The sequence below is a fragment of the Drosophila subpulchrella genome, unplaced genomic scaffold (genome assembly GCF_014743375.2).
Source record: "Drosophila subpulchrella strain 33 F10 #4 breed RU33 unplaced genomic scaffold, RU_Dsub_v1.1 Primary Assembly Seq52, whole genome shotgun sequence".
Lineage (NCBI taxonomy): Eukaryota > Metazoa > Arthropoda > Insecta > Diptera > Drosophilidae > Drosophila > Drosophila subpulchrella.
Genome location: NW_023665689.1, coordinates 413,159 through 440,781, shown reverse-complemented (window position 1 = coordinate 440,781; position 27,623 = coordinate 413,159). Strand labels below are relative to the sequence as shown.

General features: G+C 40.2%; 1 protein-coding gene across 4 annotated transcripts in view; it reads left to right on the top strand.

Moving 5' to 3' along the window:
* Positions 1 to 27,623, top strand: part of LOC119562486 (acetylcholine receptor subunit alpha-like) — a 670,242-nt gene that overhangs the window by 248,059 nt on the left and 394,560 nt on the right. For all 4 annotated transcript variants that reach the window (XM_037875689.1, XM_037875688.1, XM_037875691.1 and 1 more), the window contains one exon: positions 3,794 to 4,110. In XM_037875689.1, the coding sequence (XP_037731617.1) occupies positions 3,871 to 4,110 (240 nt within the window). In that variant the 5' untranslated portion in view covers positions 3,794 to 3,870. The remainder of the gene's footprint in view (positions 1 to 3,793; positions 4,111 to 27,623) is intronic.

Sequence of the window (27,623 nt, the reverse complement as noted above, 5' to 3'; positions counted from 1 at the left end):
AGTTTGTGGGCGGTTTGTGGGCGTTAAAGTGAGCGTGGCAAACTTTTTTTTGGGTCAATCGATAGGTATTGATGAGAACAATACATTTCAGTTTAAATTTGTATTCTAGCATCAAAACTGTAGGAGCCACAGTTAAGTGCGGTTTGTGGGCGTTAGAGTGGGCGTGGCACTCTGCTGAAACAAACTTGCGCTGCGCAGGAATGTCAGGAATCTGCATGCCTAATCCCAGTATTGTAGCACTTATAGTTTCCGAGATCTCAGCGTTCATACGGACAGACGGACAGGCGGACGGACGGACATGGCTAGATCGACTCGGCTAGTGATCCTGATCAAGAATATATATACTTTATGGGGTCGGAAACGCTTCCTTCTGCCTGTTACATACTTTCCGACGAATCTAGTATACCCTTTTACTCTACGATTAACGGGTATAGTTATTCTGCTGGTTCAAAAATAAATTGAATTAAAACAAGAGAGAAACAAGATAGAACGAGATGGAGATATACAAAGCGACTGCTCCCAAGATTGCACACTTTATTTGCATAAAATTTTTTAATAATTGGTCCGACTCAAATAATATTTGGCATGTGATGGGTATTGATAATAAGAAAAAGGTCACATTTAAAATTTTGCATCGTTGTTATTATTTATTGATATAATTAATTATTTTTATAAAAAAAATGTAGGCACTAAGCAGGTTTAAGCGTTGGGCGTTTGTGGTCGTTGGAGTGGGCCTGCTGAAATAAACTTGCGCTGCGCAAGAGGCTCAATAATCTTCATGCCAAATACCAACACTCTAGGAGTAGAGGGTATAAATATAATACGTAGGATCGCCGGTGACTGGTTCAATTATCGCTCGACAATTAAGTTTAATGACTTTTATTTTGAGCATAAACACATTAATTTTGCCAATATTACATATTTTTCCACTGAAAAACAGAAAGTAAAGGCGAGTACAAGTAGTTATAGCTTATAAATTTTTAATGAATGGACTGAATTGAACAATTTTTGCCTGTAGATGGAAAATTATAATCAAAAACAAGGAAGAACGCTTTAGTCGAGTACCTCGACTATCAGATACCCGTTACTCAGGTAAAGGGACCAAAGGAAAATGGAGATATGCAAGCAGCAAAGCGAGATTGAAATGCGCCACCTACCGGCGGTAGACAGATTTAAGCGTTGTGGGCGTTAGAGTGGGCGTGGCAAAGTTTTTTTTAAATCAATCGATAGGTATTGACGAGACCAATACATTTAAGTTAAAATTTTTTATCTAGCACGAAAATTGTGGGCTTCACAGATTTGGGCGGTTTGTGGGCGTTAGAGTGGGCGTGGCATATTTGCGTAACAAAATAAATAAACTATATTAAATTTATGATTTCGGCCCGTATTTATACATATTTACATATTTATTTACCTACATGTAAATTTTCTGTTGTAGCGTGCCGAATACATAAATTTAATATAGTTTATTTATTATATCGAATGTAATATAATTTTTCGTCACAATTGTTGATATCAGACATTTTTGTTAAAGGCGCTTTCGCCACTACTTTCTACCTCGTTAAGAGGTGTTTTTGTTTGATATCAGAAGTTTTTTTTTGCTCAAGAGTTTAAGTACCCCAATACCATGACTAGGAGTCGTCCCCATATGGCTTGGCTATTGAAAAACCAAACACACAGATTCGACCCCTAATCTTAGCTGAACGCCACCTTAAATTAGGCACAACAAGTTTTATCGCTTCAATTACCTATTCTAATAGCACAAGTTCGGAATCTCAAGGGCTGTATAGTTTCAGATTCCAAGAGAAATCTGTCGTTTCTTACATTTCCCGCCGAACTAGCGGGTATTTCCAAAGTGGTAGAATAAATAGATCAAGTTTCCTATTTCGATTAGCTTTTTGCAAGTAAAGGACCCTTAAATCATAACAGATTTTCCGTTTGAAAAAATCTAATAAGATTTTTTTTCATCAAATTGTTTTTTTCTTGTTTACTCGAATAAGTATGAAATATTACGTATACGGAGCTGAAACGAGTTGCACTTTTAATCGCTTAATATCTTCCAAACGTTAATTTTTAGGGCAAAAAGTGTTAAATATCAAAAGTACGGAATCTGAAGGGCTATATATATATATATATATATATATATAAAATAACTTTTTATCATAGCTCTAAATCTAATATATTCAGACAATTTTACTGTATGAAGAGTATTCAGCAAATTAAATTATCTTTTTAGAGATATATAACAGGTTTCTCTAGCAGTAGTTGTTTAGATACTATAAGCATTTTAAATCTGGCTTTTTTTTTGATTTCCCGCTAAAATAGCGGGTTTTTCCAAAAGTCGTAGAACAAACGTTTTCTATTTCAAGCTGCTTTATACACCCATAGAGTTTCCAAAACCCTAAAACTAAGATGGGATGCATACAAACCCACAAACAAAGGGACAAACATTTTCATTTTGGAAAGAAGAAGAAAATCTTGTTTTTTGAATTACTTTTGAACGGAACATCAGATTTCATGAGATGTCATACGACGCATATTCTCAGTAAGAATAAAACTAGCTAAACAGCCGGGGGCTTTTATCCCCACCGTATCCAGCAGCTCCAATTTTCTAAATTTTTACTTATACACTTTCACCGCTTTTTCTCCTAATCAAATCTATACTTTTTGGTATGCAATCTTCTTAGTTTTTGCAATACCTTTCGATTGGTGTATCACTCGTTGCGATCGGACCATAATTGCAGATTTTCAATTCTGCGGCTATATATAGTAGTTGTCTTCGCACGCTCTCTTGCGCGCTTCGCCACTACGTGTACTGCCGTCCACAGTGATAGTCGTCCGATTTCGATAAAATTTAATTCGAAATTCAAAACTAATTAAGAAATGTTATTTCCAGGCTTAGGAGGTTATATGCTAAAAAACACCCAAGATAGAATTTTTTTTAATTATAAGAACTAAAAGATATAGTTGTCCGATCCGGCTGATTCCGACTTATATACCACCTGCATAAGATATAAGACTTTTGGGAAAGTTTCAGTCCGATAGCTTTAAAACTGAGAGACTAGTTTGCGTAGAAACGGACGGACAGACGGACAGACTAGATCGACTCGTCTAGTCATGCTGATCAAGAATATATATACTTTATGGGGTCGGAAACGTCTCCTTTACTGCGTTGCAAACTTCTGACTGAAATCAATATCCCCTCTGCAAGGGTATACAAATTATTTTTGTTGCTTATAAATGAATAACTATAAGAGCTAGAGAGTTGGGAATAAGTATACAATTTCTAAAGGTTCCTGCGCAGAGCAGGCTTGTTACGCCGATGTGCCACACAAACTCTAACGCAAGAAAAAATATACCCGGTACTCGTAGAGTAAGAGGGTATGCTAGATTCGTCGGGAAGTATGCAACAGGTAGAAGAAAAAGCTTCCGACCCCATAAAGTACATATATTCTTGATCACGATCACTAGCCGAGTTGATCTAGCCATGCCTACCTGTCCGTCTGTCTGTCAGTTCGTACGGTGAGATCTCGGAAAGTATAAAAGTTGGAAAGACGGAATTCGCCATGAATATTGTTGAGGTTCTGGGACAGAGCAAGTTTGCTTCAGCAGTAGTCGATGGCATCGATTATAGCGTTTTCTCTTGTTGTTCATTGTAAATATTTGGTCTTACAATCGGACCATAAGTAAATATGTTAAATTGGTTAGCTAAACAACGGGTTCCATATTGTTGTTTTTTCTAAAAATATTACTCTTCTAAATAGCTAAATATCTCGCATTTATTTGTTTTCAGGACTACATATAAGAAAAGTATTTATCTTACGCCTTTTGAAAAGAATGTATATTTGAGGACATTATTTAAAAATCGCCATGAAGTTAATAATCGAAATATTAAGATTATTTGTAAGGAAGCCGTCAACGAGCGAATCTTTTAGGGCATGGATACTTTCTGCTCTTATGGTACATGGAGCAGTAGCTGGCAACCCTGATGCAAAACGGTTATATGATGATCTTTTAAGCAACTATAATAAATTAGTTCGACCAGTTGTAAATACCACAGATGTTCTCAAAGTATGCATAAAATTAAAACTTTCGCAGCTAATTGATGTGGTAAGTTAAACCTAATAAAGCTAATTATGACAAGTAAATAAATGTTATATATATTTGAGAATAATACATTTTTACGGTACACTCTTGTGCACATTTCTCGGAAAAGCGTATATTGTATTCGTCAAGACAAACATAAGAGGTAGAAGGAAGAATTCCCAGCCTTAAAAAGTATATTTGTATATTACACAGGTACAAATAAAAAAAATTCCACGAACCATTTCTACTTTTCCTTAATAGTTGGGTCCTCCTGAGTACATATTGTTGAACGCTGATGCACTAAGAGCAGTACAAAGAAGTGGCCCAAACGACACTAAGCACGTGCTTGTTGCGCGCGGGCCCATTTTTATTTCGGGCAATTACGGTTCGCGAGGAAGGTACGATACATAGAACAAATAAAGACAGGACAAAACATAGATCCACAAGACTAAAGCAAATGAGCTAAGATTTTAGTTTTTAATACAGGGAACAAATTAAATGATATAGGTTGTTATAATTATTAGAAAGAACGCGAAAGGGCTCGTGCTGACTAAAATAAGATGGACATCGTGGCAAGTTGATAGGATAGTAGTTTCGCATTAGTCCAACAGGAACATTGAAAGTTAGGCGGCTTACCAATCCTACAGAATCAATATGGCCTCTGATAAGATTGTTCATAAAAATAGTACCAAGCATAGTTCTACGGTTTACTAGACTAGGCAAATAGCAATCTACTCGAGTTAGAAGGCAACCTGACGTTTTGATCCCGTAACGCAAAAAGAAGAAATTGTTTCTGTACGGACTCTATACGTTCAATGTGCACTTGACACTGAGGACTCCAAATGGAAGAACCGTATTCTAAATTAGGACGGACAAGGGAGGTAAATAATAATTTGGTAGTCTATAGATCATCAAATTCTTTAGACCAACGCTTTATAAACCCAATAACACTTATCGCTTTATTTACAGTAGAGGTTATGTGGGAGTCAAATTTAAATTTAAGATGTAGGAAAACACCTAAATCGTTTACTGAGTATATTCAGTCTAGGGACATGTTCTGAAGAGAGTAACTCATGAACGTTGGCGTACCCCTATAAAAAGTCATAACGATGCATTTAAGATAGTTATACCCGTTACTCGTAGAGTAAAAGGGTATACTAGATTCGTCGGAAAGTATGTAACAGGCAGAAGGAAGCGTTTCCGACCCCATAAAGTATATATATTCTTGATCAGGATCACTAGCCGAGACGATCTAGTCATGTCCGTCTGTCCGTCTGTCTGTCCGGATGAACGCTGAGATCTCGGAAACTATAAGAGTTAGGCTATTGAGATTTGGCGTGCAGATTCCTGAGCTTCTTACGCAGCGCTAGTTTGTTTCAGTAGAGTGCCACGCCCACTCTAACGCCCACAAACCGTCCAAAACTGTGGCTAGTATAAAAATTTTAACTAAAATGTATTGTTCTCATCAATACCTATCGATTGATAAAAAAAAAAGTTTGCCACGCCCACTTTTACGCTTAAAAACCAATGATAGAGAAATGGGATCTCAGATGTAGATTCCGTAGCCTTGTGCGCAGCGCAAGTTTTTTACGCAAACATGCCACGCCCACTCTAACGCCCACAAACCGCCCAAGCCTGTGGCGCCCACAATTTTCATGCTAGATACAAAATTTAAACTGAACTGTATTGGTCTCGTCAATACCTATCAATTGACCAAAAAAAAAATTTGCCACGCCCACTCTAACGCCCATAACGCTTAAATCTGTCTACCGCCGATAGGTGGCGCATTTCAATCTCGCTTTGCTGCTTGCATATCTCCATTTCCCTTTGGTCCCTTTAGCTGAGTAACGGTTATCTGATAGTCGAGGTACTCGACTGTAGCGTTCTTCCTTGTTTAAATTCAAAAGGTTGTACTGACACCATTCCTGGAATCTATTAATGTCTGACTGCAAGCAGAAACCAGACTCAATATTATTATATGATAAACAAAGTTTAACATCATCAGCATACATTAATACACGAGAGTGAGTTACGATAGAGGGAAGATCATTTATAAACAGAGTAAACAGCAAAGAGCCTAAATGACTGCCCTGAGGCATTGATCATCTTGAAAACAGCGTTTTTGAATAAAACCCTTTGAGATCTACCATTCAAATAACTTGAAATCCAAGTTAACAGATTATTCGGAAACCCGAGCTGATCTAATTTGAATAAAAGAAGATAGTGGTTTACAGAGTCAAAGGCTTTACTAAAATCTGTATATATAACGTCTGTCTGCAATTTTTTGTTAAATCCGTCTATTCAAAAGCTGTCAATTCGAGCAGGTTAGTGGTGGTCGATCTTTGCTTAACAAAACCATGTTGACACGGAAATATCAAAGAGGAGCACAAATGTTGGAAATGAGAGGTAATAATGCGTTCAAATGTTTTAGGAATTGCAGACAATTTGGAGATTCCTCTATAGTTCTGAGCATTAACCTTCGCACCCTTTTTGTGGAGTGGAATAATAAAAGAATCTTTCCAGATAGTAGGAAAACAGATGATGAGATAGACAAATTAAAAAGTTTAAGAATGGGTTTGGAATAACAGTCCAATTGGCAAGAATACAAAAAACCGATGTTTGCCATCATTTTAAATTGGACTTATCCTACAATTTTTAACTGAGATACACGCTTACTACGAGACGGTATTATTTAAAAATCTTTTTTACCATTGCCTATGTCTTCGGAATTTGATGTCAAAGGTAATTTTCGTAATTTTTCACATTTTCCCTGATTGAAAACCACATCTAAAAAAGAAACCTTAAATTGAAATAATGAACTAATACCATTTTTTTTAACTTTTGTCTACAGTATTCTTTGTTTTTGGTTTAATGTATTTGTATAAGCATATTTTATTGCATTTGCTATAGCAATAAAACTATTTTTATTGTTTTTTTATCCACTACTATATGTTGTCAAATTCAAAATAAGTCAGGGCGACTGAAAGGTGAATTTTAAAGTGTCTTCTAAAATTATACCTCATTTAAATTAGAGATTGGAAAAGTTTAAGTACAAGCAATTGAGCAACCAACCAAATGAAGACGACTTTTCTGAAAATGATATGCGAATGATTTGTTTTCTGAACGTTTATTAAGCCGAGCAGATCAGAGAGTTATTAGAAGGTTTTTAGTTGTAAGTGTGTGGACATTGGGTTAAACAATATAAGAATATATCTAATCGAACATCCCGGCCCCGTTGAAAGGATCCGCTTTCAAGATATCGGAAGTAAATATAGCGAACTTGTTAACAGGGCGGCAACAGTTTCCCTTGGCGGTGCCTAGCTGGACTATTCGAGCTATGTTATCGCGACCGTATACAACGGATTCGATCCTGTCCATTCTCCAGTGCTGAGTGGGTACATTATCTTCGTGAATGAGCACCAAGAATCGACAGCGACTTTTGGCGATGGGGTAATCCATTTGTTTCTTGATCGGAGTGCGTTAAAGTAATCTGTAGACCAGCGATGGTATTGTTGCAGTGTGCTGGTCTTGGAGTCGTTGATGATACGGTCGGGCATGGACCGTAGTGAACTTCCCGTCAAAAAGTGACGGGTTCGAAATCGAATGCAATGCTAAGTCCTTCGCATTTATAATACTTTTCAAACTGAGTAGGGCCACCAGCGCCTTTGGTCCGGTGAAAGGGACGATTATTGATTTGATCGTATAAAGACTGAATTTTATTTTCTAAGTCCCTGCTTAGGAAACTAACATGAAATTATTATTCTGGTCTTATCTGTGGCCTTCGGAGAGGTCGCGTCTAAGTGAGCTGCTGAGTTATCTTTTAACCCCATCTCAAGCGATTATATTTGGTTAGGCTCCAGTGGCCTGCACTTTCAGATTACAAGTGCTAACACCGCTCTCTTGTAGGGTTTAAATTACAGATCATAGTTTATTGCTCTAGATCGATTAGCAACTGTCACATGACATGCACAGTGCTCATAAAGTATTATATTTTATCACTGTGGACGGCAGTACACGTAGTGGCGAAGCGCGCAAGAGAGCGTGCGAAGACAACTACTATACATATATAGCCGCAGAATTGAAAATCTGCAATTATGGTCCGATCGCAACGAGTGATACACCAATCGAAAGGTATTGCAAAAACTAAGAAGATTGCATACCAAGACTTTCGAAATATAGATTTGATTGGGAGAAAAAGCGGTGAAAGTGTATAAGTAAAAATTTAGAAAATTGGAGCTGCTGGATACGCTGGGGATAAAAGCCCCCGGCTGTTTAGCTGGTTTTATTCTTACTGAGAATACGCGTCGTATGACATCTCATTCCGTCCGGCACGCTACAACAGAAAATTTACATGTAGGTAAATAAATATGTACTGTTGCGGGCCGAAATCATAAATTTAATATAGTTTATTTATTTTTTCGAATGTAATATCATTTTTCGTCACAATTGTTGATATCAGAAATTTTTGTTAAAGGCGCGTTCGCCACTACTTTCTACCTCGATAAGAGGTTTTTTTGTTTGATTTTTATTAGTGTTCGTCTGAACATCCGGCATGGAAGTTTCGTTTGTGAAAATGGCGAACATATTTGCTAATATATTTTAAATCCATTGAGGATTTGCTGGGAAGTAGTGTCGGGTGCTTTTAACTCTCTGGTAGATCTAAATAGTCAAGTTGTTCTCCGATCTTTAGGTTCTGAAACCCTGTAGTGTTATCAAAGAAAGCAGAAAAAGCTTTAGAGGAACTTTTATTACTTGCTTTTTCCTGACGTGTCACAGCTCTTCCGAAATCGAGCGATTCTGTAGAGTCCAGGTTACGCACTTTGATGCGTGTTCTAACTCTTCTGGTCTAAGGGTTAGACCTTTAAACTTGGATGACCTCCGAATGGCGCATATGAATCGAAACATCTATGCGACAATGTGCAGACAGACAGGATATGAGCTGTGATTTTCGAGCGATGCGAACAGATAGTTGTATAGAGTTGTGGTTGAAAAAATGTGTATCCGTTTTTCGCAATAGACAATGTCCAAATCGATTTTTTTTGTGACAGTGCAATCACGAGAGACAATATCGGGTGGTTGCTTTGGGTGGGCACGAATCTCCATTTGGCGGCAGATGTTGGAGAGAGAAAGTGTGCGACGCACAGTTCCAACTTCGGAAGGGATTAATTCTTTACAGGGGCTACTCTGTACTTCGATGTCCACAACAGAACGGTGATATTACTTGGGCCTTCAGTCCGCACGTACACACAACATCCCTACGCCCTAATGGATGCATCGCCATGCAGTTAAATGTTGCTGCTGGCATTTTGCAGGCAACACAGAGATACTTGAAGAGTTGGCAACATATTCAAGGCTTCTGCGTCGATGCATCATGTAGGGATTGAAGAACCGATTCGTCCCAATTATGGTTGAGGATCCAAAGTTCCTGGAGAATCATTTTGCTAGATGATACCTTTCGAAAAAAGGCCTAGGAGGTCAAGGAGTGATGATGCGATTGACAAGACCGATTTCCTTGTGGCTGGCAAGTTTGGTTGTTCCGAGGCGAAGGTTGATTCCAGTGAGTCTCTTCGTGGGTGTGGAATCAGTGAATTCTGGGTGGTTGGAGTCAATGGGAAATTTCGATGACATCCTGTTTTATGAGTTGCAAGGTGTACACGTCGTCTGCATAGCAGATGCGCCGGTCGGGAATTCCTCCTTGTACTTGTCAGCCAAACAGCGGCGGTTCCGTAAGTGACGGCAGTTAGGTGGATCGTTCGGAATTCTGCATCTGGGGATTCTCGCCAAAATATGTATTGATATTTTCAATAGCTCTTATCGACGAGGGCTTGCCTGTACATTTTTGTCACATCTGCTGTCAGGGTATATTAAAAAAGTTTCAAATTGAGAAGCTACAGGTAGAGCTCCGTTTGTACCGGGGGGCCCAGCAGCAGTAGGTCATTAAGCGAAAGTTAAGTAGTTTTTGCGCATGAGGCGTCCAAAACCACTCGTATTTTGGTTAAAGGACCAATGCCCTGCCAGATCTGTGTGTTACAAATGCATCTTTGATATGGCTGTGCTGCGCGACTGTTAGGACGCGCATTTATGGTCGGAACATTCTTCTCGTGATGCAACATAGTAAAATAAGCTTGGTTGCAGCTTCAACATCGACAATTGAGGCAGAGGTTAAGTTTCTTCCGTTTCGAACCGATCAGGTGTTGTCATCGATTTGATGATGATGAACCTTACCCACATGCAGCGTGCTGCTTTGCAAATTATGATTTATGTCCATATGAAAGATTACGAGATGGCTTTTTTTTTTTTTTTTTTTTTTACTATATGATGGACGTTGATGCACTACGAGCAGTACAAACAAGTGGCCCAACGACACCAAGCACGTGCTTGTTACGCGCGGGGCCCTTCTATAAATTTGGGCAAAAATGCGAGTTCGCGAGGAAGATACAAAAAACAAATAGAGACGGGACACAAATGAAAATAAAAGAAGCAACTAAGAATGAAGCAAATGAGTTAAAATATTAGTTTTTAATACCGGGCCCATTTTTATTTCGGGCAATTACGGTTCGCGAGGAAGGTACGATACATAGAACAAATAAAGACAGGACAAAACATAGATCCACAAGACTAAAGCAAATGAGCTAAGATTTTAGTTTTTAATACAGGGAACAAATTAAATGATATAGGTTGTTATAATTATTAGAAAGAACGCGAAAGGGCTCGTGCTGACTAAAATAAGATGGACATCGTGGCAAGTTGATAGGATAGTAGTTTCGCATTAGTCCAACAGGAACATTGAAAGTTAGGCGGCTTACCAATCCTACAGAATCAATATGGCCTCTGATAAGATTGTTCATAAAAATAGTACCAAGCATAGTTCTACGGTTTACTAGACTAGGCAAATAGAAATCTACTCGAGTTAGAAGGCAACCTGACGTTTTGATCCCGTAACGCAAAAAGAAGAAATTGTTTCTGTACGGACTCTATACGTTCAATGTGCACTTGACACTGAGGACTCCAAATGGAAGAACCGTATTCTAAATTAGGACGGACAAGGGAGGTAAATAATAATTTGGTAGTCTATAGATCATCAAATTCTTTAGACCAACGCTTTATAAACCCAATAACACTTATCGCTTTATTTACAGTAGAGTTTACTGAGTATATTCAGTCTAGGGACATGTTCTGAAGAGAGTAACTCATGAACGTTGGCGTACCCCTATAAAAAGTCATAACGATGCATTTAAGATAGTTATACCCGTTACTCGTAGAGTAAAAGGGTATACTAGATTCGTCGGAAAGTATGTAACAGGCAGAAGGAAGCGTTTCCGACCCCATAAAGTATATATATTCTTGATCAGGATCACTAGCCGAGACGATCTAGTCATGTCCGTCTGTCTGTCCGGATGAACGCTGAGATCTCGGAAACTATAAGAGTTAGGCTATTGAGATTTGGCGTGCAGATTCCTGAGCTTCTTACGCAGCGCTAGTTTGTTTCAGTAGAGTGCCACGCCCACTCTAACGCCCACAAACCGTCCAAAACTGTGGCTAGTATAAAAATTTTAACTAAAATGTATTGTTCTCATCAATACCTATCGATTGATAAAAAAAAAAGTTTGCCACGCCCACTTTTACGCTTAAAAACCAATGATAGAGAAATGGGATCTCAGATGTAGATTCCGTAGCCTTGTGCGCAGCGCAAGTTTTTTACGCAAACATGCCACGCCCACTCTAACGCCCACAAACCGCCCAAGCCTGTGGCGCCCACAATTTTCATGCTAGATACAAAATTTAAACTGAACTGTATTGGTCTCGTCAATACCTATCAATTGACCAAAAAAAAAATTTGCCACGCCCACTCTAACGCCCATAACGCTTAAATCTGTCTACCGCCGATAGGTGGCGCATTTCAATCTCGCTTTGCTGCTTGCATATCTCCATTTCCCTTTGGTCCCTTTAGCTGAGTAACGGTTATCTGATAGTCGAGGTACTCGACTGTAGCGTTCTTCCTTGTTTAAATTCAAAAGGTTGTACTGACACCATTCCTGGAATCTATTAATGTCTGACTGCAAGCAGAAACCAGACTCAATATTATTATATGATAAACAAAGTTTAACATCATCAGCATACATTAATACACGAGAGTGAGTTACGATAGAGGGAAGATCATTTATAAACAGAGTAAACAGCAAAGAGCCTAAATGACTGCCCTGAGGCATTGATCATCTTGAAAACAGCGTTTTTGAATAAAACCCTTTGAGATCTACCATTCAAATAACTTGAAATCCAAGTTAACAGATTATTCGGAAACCCGAGCTGATCTAATTTGAATAAAAGAAGATAGTGGTTTACAGAGTCAAAGGCTTTACTAAAATCTGTATATATAACGTCTGTCTGCAATTTTTTGTTAAATCCGTCTATTCAAAAGCTGTCAATTCGAGCAGGTTAGTGGTGGTCGATCTTTGCTTAACAAAACCATGTTGACACGGAAATATCAAAGAGGAGCACAAATGTTGGAAATGAGAGGTAATAATGCGTTCAAATGTTTTAGGAATTGCAGACAATTTGGAGATTCCTCTATAGTTCTGAGCATTAACCTTCGCACCCTTTTTGTGGAGTGGAATAATAAAAGAATCTTTCCAGATAGTAGGAAAACAGATGATGAGATAGACAAATTAAAAAGTTTAAGAATGGGTTTGGAATAACAGTCCAATTGGCAAGAATACAAAAAACCGATGTTTGCCATCATTTTAAATTGGACTTATCCTACAATTTTTAACTGAGATACACGCTTACTACGAGACGGTATTATTTAAAAATCTTTTTTACCATTGCCTATGTCTTCGGAATTTGATGTCAAAGGTAATTTTCGTAATTTTTCACATTTTCCCTGATTGAAAACCACATCTAAAAAAGAAACCTTAAATTGAAATAATGAACTAATACCATTTTTTTTAACTTTTGTCTACAGTATTCTTTGTTTTTGGTTTAATGTATTTGTATAAGCATATTTTATTGCATTTGCTATAGCAATAAAACTATTTTTATTGTTTTTTTATCCACTACTATATGTTGTCAAATTCAAAATAAGTCAGGGCGACTGAAAGGTGAATTTTAAAGTGTCTTCTAAAATTATACCTCATTTAAATTAGAGATTGGAAAAGTTTAAGTACAAGCAATTGAGCAACCAACCAAATGAAGACGACTTTTCTGAAAATGATATGCGAATGATTTGTTTTCTGAACGTTTATTAAGCCGAGCAGATCAGAGAGTTATTAGAAGGTTTTTAGTTGTAAGTGTGTGGACATTGGGTTAAACAATATAAGAATATATCTAATCGAACATCCCGGCCCCGTTGAAAGGATCCGCTTTCAAGATATCGGAAGTAAATATAGCGAACTTGTTAACAGGGCGGCAACAGTTTCCCTTGGCGGTGCCTAGCTGGACTATTCGAGCTATGTTATCGCGACCGTATACAACGGATTCGATCCTGTCCATTCTCCAGTGCTGAGTGGGTACATTATCTTCGTGAATGAGCACCAAGAATCGACAGCGACTTTTGGCGATGGGGTAATCCATTTGTTTCTTGATCGGAGTGCGTTAAAGTAATCTGTAGACCAGCGATGGTATTGTTGCAGTGTGCTGGTCTTGGAGTCGTTGATGATACGGTCGGGCATGGACCGTAGTGAACTTCCCGTCAAAAAGTGACGGGTTCGAAATCGAATGCAATGCTAAGTCCTTCGCATTTATAATACTTTTCAAACTGAGTAGGGCCACCAGCGCCTTTGGTCCGGTGAAAGGGACGATTATTGATTTGATCGTATAAAGACTGAATTTTATTTTCTAAGTCCCTGCTTAGGAAACTAACATGAAATTATTATTCTGGTCTTATCTGTGGCCTTCGGAGAGGTCGCGTCTAAGTGAGCTGCTGAGTTATCTTTTAACCCCATCTCAAGCGATTATATTTGGTTAGGCTCCAGTGGCCTGCACTTTCAGATTACAAGTGCTAACACCGCTCTCTTGTAGGGTTTAAATTACAGATCATAGTTTATTGCTCTAGATCGATTAGCAACTGTCACATGACATGCACAGTGCTCATAAAGTATTATATTTTATCACTGTGGACGGCAGTACACGTAGTGGCGAAGCGCGCAAGAGAGCGTGCGAAGACAACTACTATACATATATAGCCGCAGAATTGAAAATCTGCAATTATGGTCCGATCGCAACGAGTGATACACCAATCGAAAGGTATTGCAAAAACTAAGTAGATTGCATACCAAGACTTTCGAAATATAGATTTGATTGGGAGAAAAAGCGGTGAAAGTGTATAAGTAAAAATTTAGAAAATTGGAGCTGCTGGATACGGTGGGGATAAAAGCCCACGGCTGTTTAGCTGGTTTTATTCTTACTGAGAATACGCGTCGTATGACATCTCATTCCGTCCGGCACGCTACAACAGAAAATTTACATGTAGGTAAATAAATATGTACTGTTGCGGGCCGAAATCATAAATTTAATATAGTTTATTTATTTTTTCGAATGTAATATCATTTTTCGTCACAATTGTTGATATCAGAAATTTTTGTTAAAGGCGCGTTCGCCACTACTTTCTACCTCGATAAGAGGTGTTTTTGTTTGATTTTTATTAGTGTTCGTCTGAACATCCGGCATGGAAGTTTCGTTTGTGAAAATGGCGAACATATTTGCTAATATATTTTAAATCCATTGAGGATTTGCTGGGAAGTAGTGTCGGGTGCTTTTAACTCTCTGGTAGATCTAAATAGTCAAGTTGTTCTCCGATCTTTAGGTTCTGAAACCCTGTAGTGTTATCAAAGAAAGCAGAAAAAGCTTTAGAGGAACTTTTATTACTTGCTTTTTCCTGACGTGTCACAGCTCTTCCGAAATCGAGCGATTCTGTAGAGTCCAGGTTACGCACTTTGATGCGTGTTCTAACTCTTCTGGTCTAAGGGTTAGACCTTTAAACTTGGATGACCTCCGAATGGCGCATATGAATCGAAACATCTATGCGACAATGTGCAGACAGACAGGATATGAGCTGTGATTTTCGAGCGATGCGAACAGATAGTTGTATAGAGTTGTGGTTGAAAAAATGTGTATCCGTTTTTCGCAATAGACAATGTCCAAATCGATTTTTTTTGTGACAGTGCAATCACGAGAGACAATATCGGGTGGTTGCTTTGGGTGGGCACGAATCTCCATTTGGCGGCAGATGTTGGAGAGAGAAAGTGTGCGACGCACAGTTCCAACTTCGGAAGGGATTAATTCTTTACAGGGGCTACTCTGTACTTCGATGTCCACAACAGAACGGTGATATTACTTGGGCCTTCAGTCCGCACGTACACACAACATCCCTACGCCCTAATGGATGCATCGCCATGCAGTTAAATGTTGCTGCTGGCATTTTGCAGGCAACACAGAGATACTTGAAGAGTTGGCAACATATTCAAGGCTTCTGCGTCGATGCATCATGTAGGGATTGAAGAACCGATTCGTCCCAATTATGGTTGAGGATCCAAAGTTCCTGGAGAATCATTTTGCTAGATGATACCTTTCGAAAAAAGGCCTAGGAGGTCAAGGAGTGATGATGCGATTGACAAGACCGATTTCCTTGTGGCTGGCAAGTTTGGTTGTTCCGAGGCGAAGGTTGATTCCAGTGAGTCTCTTCGTGGGTGTGGAATCAGTGAATTCTGGGTGGTTGGAGTCAATGGGAAATTTCGATGACATCCTGTTTTATGAGTTGCAAGGTGTACACGTCGTCTGCATAGCAGATGCGCCGGTCGGGAAATCCTCCTTGTACTTGTCAGCCAAACAGCGGCGGTTCCGTAAGTGACGGCAGTTAGGTGGATCGTTCGGAATTCTGCATCTGGGGATTCTCGCCAAAATATGTATTGATATTTTCAATAGCTCTTATCGACGAGGGCTTGCCTGTACATTTTTGTCACATCTGCTGTCAGGGTATATTAAAAAAGTTTCAAATTGAGAAGCTACAGGTAGAGCTCCGTTTGTACCGGGGGGCCCAGCAGCAGTAGGTCATTAAGCGAAAGTTAAGTAGTTTTTGCGCATGAGGCGTCCAAAACCACTCGTATTTTGGTTAAAGGACCAATGCCCTGCCAGATCTGTGTGTTACAAATGCATCTTTGATATGGCTGTGCTGCGCGACTGTTAGGACGCGCATTTATGGTCGGAACATTCTTCTCGTGATGCAACATAGTAAAATAAGCTTGGTTGCAGCTTCAACATCGACAATTGAGGCAGAGGTTAAGTTTCTTCCGTTTCGAACCGATCAGGTGTTGTCATCGATTTGATGATGATGAACCTTACCCACATGCAGCGTGCTGCTTTGCAAATTATGATTTATGTCCATATGAAAGATTACGAGATGGCTTTTTTTTTTTTTTTTTTTTTACTATATGATGGACGTTGATGCACTACGAGCAGTACAAACAAGTGGCCCAACGACACCAAGCACGTGCTTGTTACGCGCGGGGCCCTTCTATAAATTTGGGCAAAAATGCGAGTTCGCGAGGAAGATACAAAAAACAAATAGAGACGGGACACAAATGAAAATAAAAGAAGCAACTAAGAATGAAGCAAATGAGTTAAAATATTAGTTTTTAATACCGGGATAGAAGATAATGTGAAAATTAAATGGTAAAGATTGTTATAATTATTACATAGAACGCGAAAGGGCTCGTGCAGACAAAAATTTGATGTACATCGTGGCAAATTTAGGGGATAATAATTTCGTGTTAGTCTAGCAGGGACATTGAAAGTTAGGCGGTTTACAAGTTCTACAGAATCAATATCACCTCTACTAAGATGTTGCATAAAAATAGTACCAAGCATTGTTCTACGATTTACAAGTGTAGGTAAATTAAGCAATAGTAATCTACTCTGATAGGAAGGAAGCCTTACGTTTTGATCCCAGTTCAAACTACGAAGGGCAAAAAGAAGAAATTTTTTTTGTACCGACTCAATACGGTCAATGTGCACTTGATATTGTGGACTCCAAACCGAAGAACAATATTCCAAAATAGGACGGACAAGGGAGGTAAATAATAATTTGGTTGTATAAGGGTCATCAAATTCTTTTGACCAACGCTTTGTAAACCCAAGAACACTCATGGCCTTGTTGACAGTGGACATTATGTGGCAGTCAAATTTAAGTTTTGGGTCCAGAAGAACGCCTAAGTCATTAACGGAATATATACGGTCGAGTGACGTATTTTGAAGAGAGTAACTAACAAAAGTAGGAGTACCCCTATAAAAAGTCATAACGTTGCATTTAAGGCAGTTCAAATTTAAAAGGTTATACTCACACCATCCCTGAAAACAATCAATATCTGACTGTAAGTTGGAACCCGACGCTATATCGTTATATGATAAACTAAGCTTAACATCATCAGCATACATTAGTACACGAGAATGTTTTATGGTAGAGGGAAGATCGTTTATAAACAAAGTAACAGCAAAGGACCCAAATGACTACCCTGAGGCACTCCAGATGTCACGTAGATCAATTTTGAAACAACGTTCTTGAATATAACCCTCTGAGTCCTACCATTCAAATAACTTGAAATCCAAGTTAATAGCTTACATGGAAACCCAAGCTGATTTAATTTGAATAATAGAAGAGAGTGGTTGACAGAGTCAAAGGCCTTACTAAAATCTGTATATATAACGTCAGTTTGCATTTTTTTCTTAAATCCATTTATTACAATAGATGACAATTCAAGAAGGTTGGTGGTGGTCGATCTTCGCTTAACAAAACCATGCTGACACGGTGATATTAGCGAGGAACATAAATGTTGCAAATGAGAAGTAATAATACGTTCAAATGCTTTAGGAATTGCCGACAATTTGGAAATACCTCTATAATTCTGGGCATCCGCCTTCGCATCCTTTTTGTGAAGTGGAATGATAAAAGAGTCCTTCCAGATAGTAGGAAAAACTGATGATGAAATAGACAAATTAAAAAGTTTAAGAATCGGTTTACATATGGTTGACGCACAAAACTTAAACACACACCCGGGGAGTCCATCTGGACCGGGAGAATAAGTTGGCGTTGTTGTTGCTAAGTCTCTTATAAGAGAACTTTCCGTAATTTCAGGGGTAAAAACACAGTTTGCCCTATTTAAGGGATTAGGGTAGTTAGAATTTGACCAAGCAACCGAACTTTAAGTAGTTTGGAAAAACTCGGCAAATAAATCAGCAATTTCAGAATATGTCGATGCCTCCATTGAGTTAAAACGTACAGATGAAGGCAATGCCGACGACTTACGCTTGGCATTAACAAAGTTATAAAACTGCTTCGGATCATTTGAAAATTCGAATTTACATCGACTTAAATACATAGAATAGCAATGACTATTGAGAACATTAAAGTCCGATCGAGCCACCACATATTTCGAAAAATCAGATGGCTTACCCAATTTTTTATACTTTTTATAGGTGTTTGTTTTAAGGTTTTTAAGTCCTTGAAGCGCATTGGTAAACCAAGGAGGCCTGTTTAGCTTTGAAGGAAGCCTATCAGGAACGCATTCATTAAAAAAAAGTATGTAACACTATATAGAAGAGTTCAGTAGCACTTTCAATATCCATACAATTGTACAAGTCTGTCCAATTATATTGAGAAATCATATCGTTAAGTTTTTTATAGTCACATTTTCGAAAACATCTCATTTTAGTTTGAGGAACTAAAGGAGAGAGGGTATCAACGCATGGGAGGCAGATTGTCAATTCCATTGTTGGATGATATCGGTCTTCAGGTACAACAAGAGCGTCAATTCTAGATACCGTGACTTCAGACGGGTCTGAAACAAACACGAGATCTAGTTGTCTATTTAATGAATTCCGTATAAAGCTTACTTGCTGTAACGATAATTCTAGAAGACCATCTACAAAATCATGGGCGGATAGAGGTATAGCGACAAGTGAGTCAGTAGGAGGAGACCAAGAAATATCAGGGAGATTAAAGTCACCCAAAACAATTCAAACGCAACGGGTTTAGAAGAGATAAATCCAAAATTTTTAAAACTTATCCTTCCCAAAAATCTTCCTGTTACAACACACATTTTAAACTGCTCCATCATCACCTCTACGTTTCCCAAATCCTGGAAAATACAGAATATCGACCTATTGCCATCCTGCCTTTTTTGTCAAAAGTTCTTGGACGGTTAATTGCTAACCAAATTGTGAGTTTTTTGAAAGAACAGAAGTTGCACAACAGCTGTTTTAAAAATCACTGAAGATATTAGACTACAAATGGATAGATGCAATATTACCTTATTGACGCTTTTAGATTTTAGTAAGGCTTTTGACACGGTAAACCACGAAATTCTTTTAACTAAACTAAGTCGTCTTTATATGTTTTCAACCTTTGCAACAAGTTTTATGAAATCCTACTTAACTCAACGATCACAACTAGTAGCTACACAATCATCTAAATAATCTATTCTGTCCGTAAAACGTGGTGTACCGCAGGGGTCCATTCTTGGACCTCTTTTGTTTAGTCTTTATGTTAATAATTTGCCAAATATTCTAACAAAATGTGACATGCACATGTATGCCGATGACTTCCAACTATATGTAAGCTGTCCTGTTAGCCAAATAAATGAATGTGTTCGTGTCTGTAACAGTGAATTATCGTTTGCAAATGGGCAGAACGAAACAGATTATCCTTAAATCAAATTGCATAGTAATACATAATCGATGTTTTAACACAGATCATCTGGAAAAACTTTCCTTAAATGGTCAACAATTAAACTATGTAGACAGAGCGAAAAACTTGGGATTTACAATAAATTCAACACTATCCTGGAGCTATCACGTAAGTTGCACGATTGGGAAAATTTATGGGATACTTAGACAACTTAACGCCACGAAAACCTTTTTATCAACAAATTTAAAAATGCTTATTGCGAAAACTAAGCAGGCACCACTACTATTCTATGGAGTCGAAGTCTTTGGAAATTGTGATGCTACTAGCCAGCACAAACTCATTGTAGCCTTCAATAATGTAGCGAGGTATATATTTAATCGCAGGAGCACAGATCGAATCTCTGATGCAACTTTTAAAATTTTTGATATGCCGCTAAAAGTCTGGATCGAGTACAAAACACTAGTATTGTTGCACAAAGTAATAACAACTTACGAGCCAAAACATCTCTTTAGTAAACTAAAATTCAGCGCTTCCAACAGAACAAACAATCTAATTTGTCAAAAAGTTAAACATGCCTATGCTGAGAAACCCTTTTTTATCTGTGCTGTACGTTCTTGGAATAAACTACCATATCCATTAAAAACAATCAAGTCTGCCACGCAATTCAAAACGGAATTACACACACATCTTCAAAGCATTATATAATTTAAAACAAAACTTAGTCCTTAAGAATTTAATGTTTCATATGTCAAATGTCATAGCTTTAATGTCTTGTATTAGAACTATATAGTTAATAAATTTTTTATTATGTCAATGAAGTAAATCAAAATGTGACTAGCGCACTAATTTATAAGTATTCTTGTACTTGTAGCGATAGGAAGAGTCAAAACCAAAATAAATAAATAATAGTCGTTGTGGGCGTTCGAGTGGGCGTGGCACCCTGCTGAATCAAACCTGCGCTGAGCAAGAAGCTCTCGAATCTACATTCCAAATCTCTTGTTAGGCCTAGAAGTCAGCATATGCATTGGAGCGAGGACTATGTTATTATCAATAGTCGAGCGCATTGGGACACGGCATGTCGGTTTTTGGGAAGTGAGGTTAATGATCGGGGTAGGTCTTGTGTGCGTCCCTATTATTATTCCCTTGTGGAATGAAGAGAATCTTTCACAACTTTCCAGTTAATGATTCAGGAACGGAAACACTAGTACCAACACATCTGTAAATCATTAACTTGTGAGATTTATTGGGGTTTTTTTGAATTTGTTATCCGGTGGACATTAAGGAAAGACAGTGCAACCCTATCAAACATGCAACAAACATGGATATTGAAGTAAATGACGGAAACAGAGGTGTTTTTTTTTTAAATATTCCGACGTGTTAGAAACACTTTTGAGAAGGGTATTTATTTGAGTGGTATAGGTTTTATTCAGGATAGTTGTACTCGATATATGGTTACATATGGAAATTATAACTAAATGTGTTCTGCTCACGTTCTGCTCTGGAGTACGATCCTATCTCGACTACTTTATATTTTCAGGGTCTGGTAACACTACTTAAAGGGACTTATTCCACACTAATCTAGGAAAGTTTGGTATATACTGCATTAGGCGCTGTTCACAGTCGGCCTGTCCTAACAAATCTCTGCGTCCTCGCTGGATTCATGGGGTGAATCATCTTCCAAATCGTCATCTTCGTCTGGCTCCCCCGGTGGCAGCTCAGACAAATACACCGACTTGTAGTGTCTCTGCTTTCGTTGTGCGTGAGGGATATCTTCTACAATATATCTGTCGTTCGGCAGGACCTTGTGGATTATAAAAGGACCTTTGTAGCAAGGCTCCAATTTGCGTGATGTCCCAGTGCTGAATGGCTCATTCTCGGCCAACACAAGGTCTCCAAGGCTGTAGACAGTTGTCTTCGCATATTTGGCATCGTAGCGTTTCTTGGCAGCAGCTCGGTGATCAATGACAGTTGTCGCAGCATCTGCTCTAAGCTGTTCCAATTCCGCATCGGTTAGCATCTTTGGTTCTGGCTTTGAATGATGTTGGTTATCGCGTTTTTCGGGGTTCATACCCATACAGGAGCTGAAAAGGGGAGCATTTAGTAGTACTATTTACCATGGTATTAATGATCCACTGGATTGATCGGATATTGTCATCCCAACGCTTATCGATGTCATTGGAATGCAACAACATTGACAAAATGATTCGATTTGTCCGCTCTTCGTGACCATTGGCTCTGGGTGTCCTTACAGCATTTAAAGTGTGCTTTACACTTTTTGATTTGCAGTACTTTTCGAAATCTTTTGATGTAAATGCTGTACCACGATCTGTTACAACTCGATCTGGCATTCCCAAGTAGCTGGTTAAATCTTGCAGGACATCCAGAATGTGTTTAGTTGCTGTACCTTTCACCGCTCGTACAATGGTGCATTTGGTGAATGAATCGACTATCACAAGTATATGCTCCTTTCTCTTGGTACTCTTTGGACCAGGTGGTCGATGTGTATCGTGGAAAAGGTAGTCGGCTTGATGTCATCGTAGTGGTACTGACCTTCTGACGTCCACCTGGTGTTTTATAAAACGCACAGCCCACACAGGATTTGATGTAGCTTTTGACATAGTTCCGCATTCGGGGAAACCAAAATAAGTTTAGAATCCGTGCCATAGTCTTATCCGTGCTCATATGTCCGCCCTTATCGTGACATTTATGTAAAATGTGGAATCTCAACTGCATCGGCACAACCCATAACAAATTGTTGCCATGCTTTCGAAACAAGCGATCTTGCTCGATCACATACCCGTCGGTCTCAGATTTCTTTTTCAATTTCATGTCTGCGACAATTTTCTGTATTTTCTCGTCCTGTAGCTGTATAGAAAATAGCCAATCCTCTTCGTCGATTATGGTTTTTGCTATTTTCAGACTTTCGGTATCCATCTCTCGAGCATCTTCGAACGGAGCTTGACTGAGTGCGTCTACGTGGTTCATCTGTGTTCCTGCTCGATGAACGATGTCTATGTCGAGTTCTTGAATGCGTAACCACCATCTTGCAATCCGGGGTATCAGTTCTCGTTTCTCCATCGACGTCTTTAGGGCATTGCAGTCTGTGATAACCTTAATCTTCTTGCCATAAATGTAATACTTAAGTCGCTCCAACGATTCTACGACGGTTAGAGCCTCAAGTTCGTAGCTGTGATAATTTTTCTCCGGTTTCGAAGTAGCTCGTCTATAATAAGCTATTGGTTTCAGCAGATCCTCCTCACGTTGTAGCAAAACTCCGGCTAAACCAACGGCGCTGGCATCCGTATGTAGTTCATGCTCTGCATCTAGACGATAACTGGTGACAACTGGATTTGATACTAGACATTTTTTTAATTCGTCAAAGGCATCTTCTTGTGGCGTTTTCCAAGAAAACGGCTGATCCTTGCGCAATAGGATTCTCAATGGCGCTGAAATGATAGCATATCCATCAACGAATTTGCGGAAATAACCAGTGAGACCCAAAAACTTTCTCACATCGATAGCATTGTTTTAGGAACATTCTGATGGCGTTCATCTTAATTTCTCCAGGACTGATTCCTTCTGTGTGTATCTGGTGAACAAGGAATGTGATTGCCTGCTTATATAACTCACATTTGTCCAGGTTTAACGTTAATCCGCACTCCTTTAAAACATTCAGGATCCTCTCAAGCTTCTCGTACATCTCATCAAAGGTTTGGCTGCCAATAAGGATGTCGTCCATGTGGTGTAAATTGCAGGTGCGTTCTTCAATTCGAACGGAAGTCGCTTGAAATCGTATAATCCATCTGTGGTGATGAATGCAGTAAATTTTCGGCTCTCTGGGGCTATCTCTATCTGATAGTATCCACTGTTGAGGATGAGAAGTACTTAAATCTTTTCGCCTGCTGCAGACGTTCTTCGATGTTTGGCACTGGAAAATTCTTCTTCTTGATCAGCTTATTTAGGCGGCGGAAATTGAGGCACATTCGATCGCTATCATTCGGCTTCTTGATGAACACCACCGGACTGGCGATCTCTGATGTTGACAGCTCGTCGTCCACTCCTTCTTTGGCTCGGAAACTCGGTATGTGGCTTGTGCTACTACCCGACTGCGGCTCAACATGCGGCTGCATCACGAAGGTGTTTGTGGCAAAATGCTTTTTTTCAATTCTCGATTCTGTAGACCTGAGCGAACATATCTGATGATCGCTGGCTCGCTGAGCTTGAAGCGCACCCCATGGGCTGACATCCTGAAACAGTACTCCTTTACCGTCTCTTTTGATCGCCTAATTGCATTGGCCATGCTGAAATGCACTTCTGCTTCGTTTGAATTTGCTCCGAAGTCGTCCTGTACAGCCTCGGCGAAGTTTTTCCACGTAGTGTGGCGAGTAACAGGAACTTCTCGTCCCACTGGTAGGCACCACTTTGTTGACGCGATCGAAGAGCTGGTTGACTGAAAGGCGTTGTCGTCGCTGGAATAAAATTCTGGTAAGGTGTTGGAAATTTCCTTGACTGAAGCTTGCCCCACGTTGTTAGTAGCCTGCAGTAGCATTCCATCTCGACAACTTTATATTTTAAGGGTCTGGTAACACTACTGAAAGGGACTTATTCCACACTAATCTAGGAAGGTTTTTGTATATACTACACTAGGCGCTGTTCGCACTTCTAGGATTCATCTTTTCATTTTTTTTCATTTGTAGGGTTTTTTGAGTCCCGAATTACTTTCACAGTCGTAGGACTCATTTCTTCTACCCGTACGGAAAGATCTTGTGCATAGGGGTCATTAATATGCTAATTGCCAGAATCCGCATTTCCTATCTACTCAGCTTTTTAATGACCTTTCGTTACAGAGTGGAGACTTCGACGGCAGAGGGAGGGTGCCGTGTACAAGGAAATAACGGATCGCAATGGTCCATGGACTCAGCCGTGGAGTTGGGAAGTGCCACATCTTAGCAGCGGAACGCCGCGCCTGCATGCCACATGCCGCAGGAGAATCGGCAGAACGGCACCAAGACGTAGAGGACGAAGGGGAGTGTCCTGGCGTGACAAGTCAGAAAGGGCAAGCGAAAGATCGACCTTTGCTTTCCAGAGACGTTTTTTTGGAGAGCCCAGTCCCAGAACGGCAAACTGACCGAATGCCAAAGTGCCAGAGACTTACCCTACTAGCCAAAAGGGGCTAGCAGTCAATCGGTTGTGGGTTCATCTGACTTTCAGCGCAAACAGAGCCAAAAGACCAACACAATCAGTACGTTACAAGCTCTATTTTATTGAACAACAAACGGAATCATTTAGATTTAATATACATTGTAACGAACTGATTTTGTTGGTCTGCTCCCTACGAGATTTATGCGGCTAGCTCAGTAGATTGTGTGTTCGTCCCACCAAATTTATACGACGTAACTGCCCGTATATCAGTGAGAAATCACAGAATTCAAAAGATACCAGTGGGTTTATTTTTGTTTTACTTATTACAGCGGTGGGTGGCTAGGCTGGTCTCGGTGTAGTCTCGCGCTGATTCCAATGGCTGCCGTTACGGTTCGATTTGCCTCGTCGACGCGATGACTCGGTGATCGCTGACTCCTTCCTGTATCTCAAGATGCTCGTAGTGTTCCACGCCGCTGCTCGTTCGCCGACGCGTTGACTCGAGGCCGCTTATCGCGCCTTGGACTCGCAGAGAGATCGGCCTTGCAGGTGAACAGGTGCCTCGTTCTCCAAGGGCAACGCCCTTCGAGACAATGACTGCATGTCCCTTGCTGTGTCCCGGGCGGTGCCACTAAGGTTTTGCTCAGTTCGCGCTGACAGTCAAGGCAAACCCCAGGAAGCAGCCTAGCAGTTCACTTCGTTTTACACCTAGCGCAGGTGAACGTTCCACCCCAGCCTCACCCTGTTGCTTGACGTCCGTGACATTCCTGCGCTCCTCAATAAATTCTCCGCGGCGATCATGACGTGGCTGGCGGTGATGTCTACTGATGACGCCGCCGATGTCCTCTTCTCTGCTCCTTATTTTGCTTGCTGCGGGGCTCGAGGTGTCGTGGTCTCTGCTCCTTGAGGTCTTGGACGATCGCCATTCCGGGACCTGCTGAGCCGTTGGGCTTCTCCAGGACAACGCCTCTTGAATGCCTCAACCGATCGACTGCTCGCCCTTTCTGGCTGGTGGTGTGGTGCTCTGGCAGTCGGGGTCTTGGTCGGTTGCTGCTCTGGGACTTCGACTGTAATCGCTGGGCTCTCCAGGATAATGCCTCTTGAAACCACAAATCTATCGACCGCTCGTCCTTCCCGTCAGGTCCTGCTTAGTCGGGCAAGGCACTCTGGGTCTAGACAACTTTCCCCTCGAGTTCACGGTTACTCGTCGCAGTACTCTATTGCTCGACTCTGACGGACCCGCCGGCGATGTGCTAGGGTGTGTTCGCTTCAAAGTAGGAAATAAACCGCCTTGACTTAGCCGTGAGATGCCCTCTGGTCCTCAGCTACCTGTGTCTCAGTTCGGAGGTCCATGATGTCAAAATCCCGAACGTCTTGACGTAGCGATCTTGCTCCTTGTAGGCTTCCCACGGCGTTGCTTACGACGACTTTACTTGATGTTGTTGACTTGTTGTTCTCGTGCTGCTGGTTGACTTGGTTCTTTGATAACTGACTGATCTTGTTGGATTGACTCCTCTTGATCGACTGATGATGCTCCCAGAGCTCTGCGGCCTTATACAGGACATCTGGGAATCGATATTTCCCTTTTGCGCACGGCCCGCTGGCACTCTCCACTCCAGGCCGCGTATCTTCCAATGTTTTTTGTTGATTTTCACTTATTCTCCAATTGTATTATAAGAGGATATTGGTCTTGGGTTATGCTTCACTTTGGTTGGCTCGATTAACACATTTATATTGCATCACTACTTTCTCCGACGTATGCTATTGGTCGCTACGCCTCAGAATGGATGGCTCCTACAGCTGAACAATTTTCAGGAGCATGGGGATAACGAGTACTGCGGCTACAAACATCACAGTATGACAGATGTCGTCCTTATTGTTGATCCTCTCCACGTTCTTTGATGACAATGGCGGCGCTGGTCCGACACCTCAGAACCTTTCAAGCTGCGATTTGTGTCCTCCTCAAGGACTGTTGGATATGGTGGCTGGTCCTGGTGGCAGAAGACTCCGTGGACGACTACCCCAGGGAAAGTCGTCTTCCCTCGGAGCTGCCGGCTTCCGTCAGCAAGACACACAAATGGATTCTCTCCTAAGCTCTTTTTGTCTAAGGTCTTTTATACCAGACTAGAGCTTTTACTTGGCTGCCGGTATGGATCGGATAAACTAGGTGTTCCCACCTAGGATTACTGTTTCTTGATATCTGCTATCTTGGGAGTCAACGGCCGGCTGTTGCCCTTTGCCAGCTACCGGAGTATGGTTACCAGGAGGTTGATCGTGGCCGTTGTTCTGGCCACGCGACACCCGAGAATTGCCCAATTGCATTTTCTTCTGCCTTTACCAGTATGAGTCTCGTTAGTCACATGCACCCCTCCCCCTGGCTAAAGATTCGTCGGTGTTTCTCAATGTGAATCTTTCTATGTGGAGGGCGTACGTAACAGATTGTATATGTTTAGCAATCATATATTAATATAATTTTTTAAAGTCAGTTTTATGTATTGCTCTCTCTTTTTGGCGCTACCAGCTTTATGAGAGAGTAGAGTGCGTGGCTTAATGAACCATGAAAAATCTAATCTATTTGTCATTTTGGTCTTCTTCTGTCTTCTGCCCAATAAACTTCAAACCGATATCATTCATCCAGCTTCCATTAGGTTATTATAAAATTAAAATTATTAGAAAACAAAGGTATGGGCGCGGGGCGCTTTTCGACATGACATGAAGATAT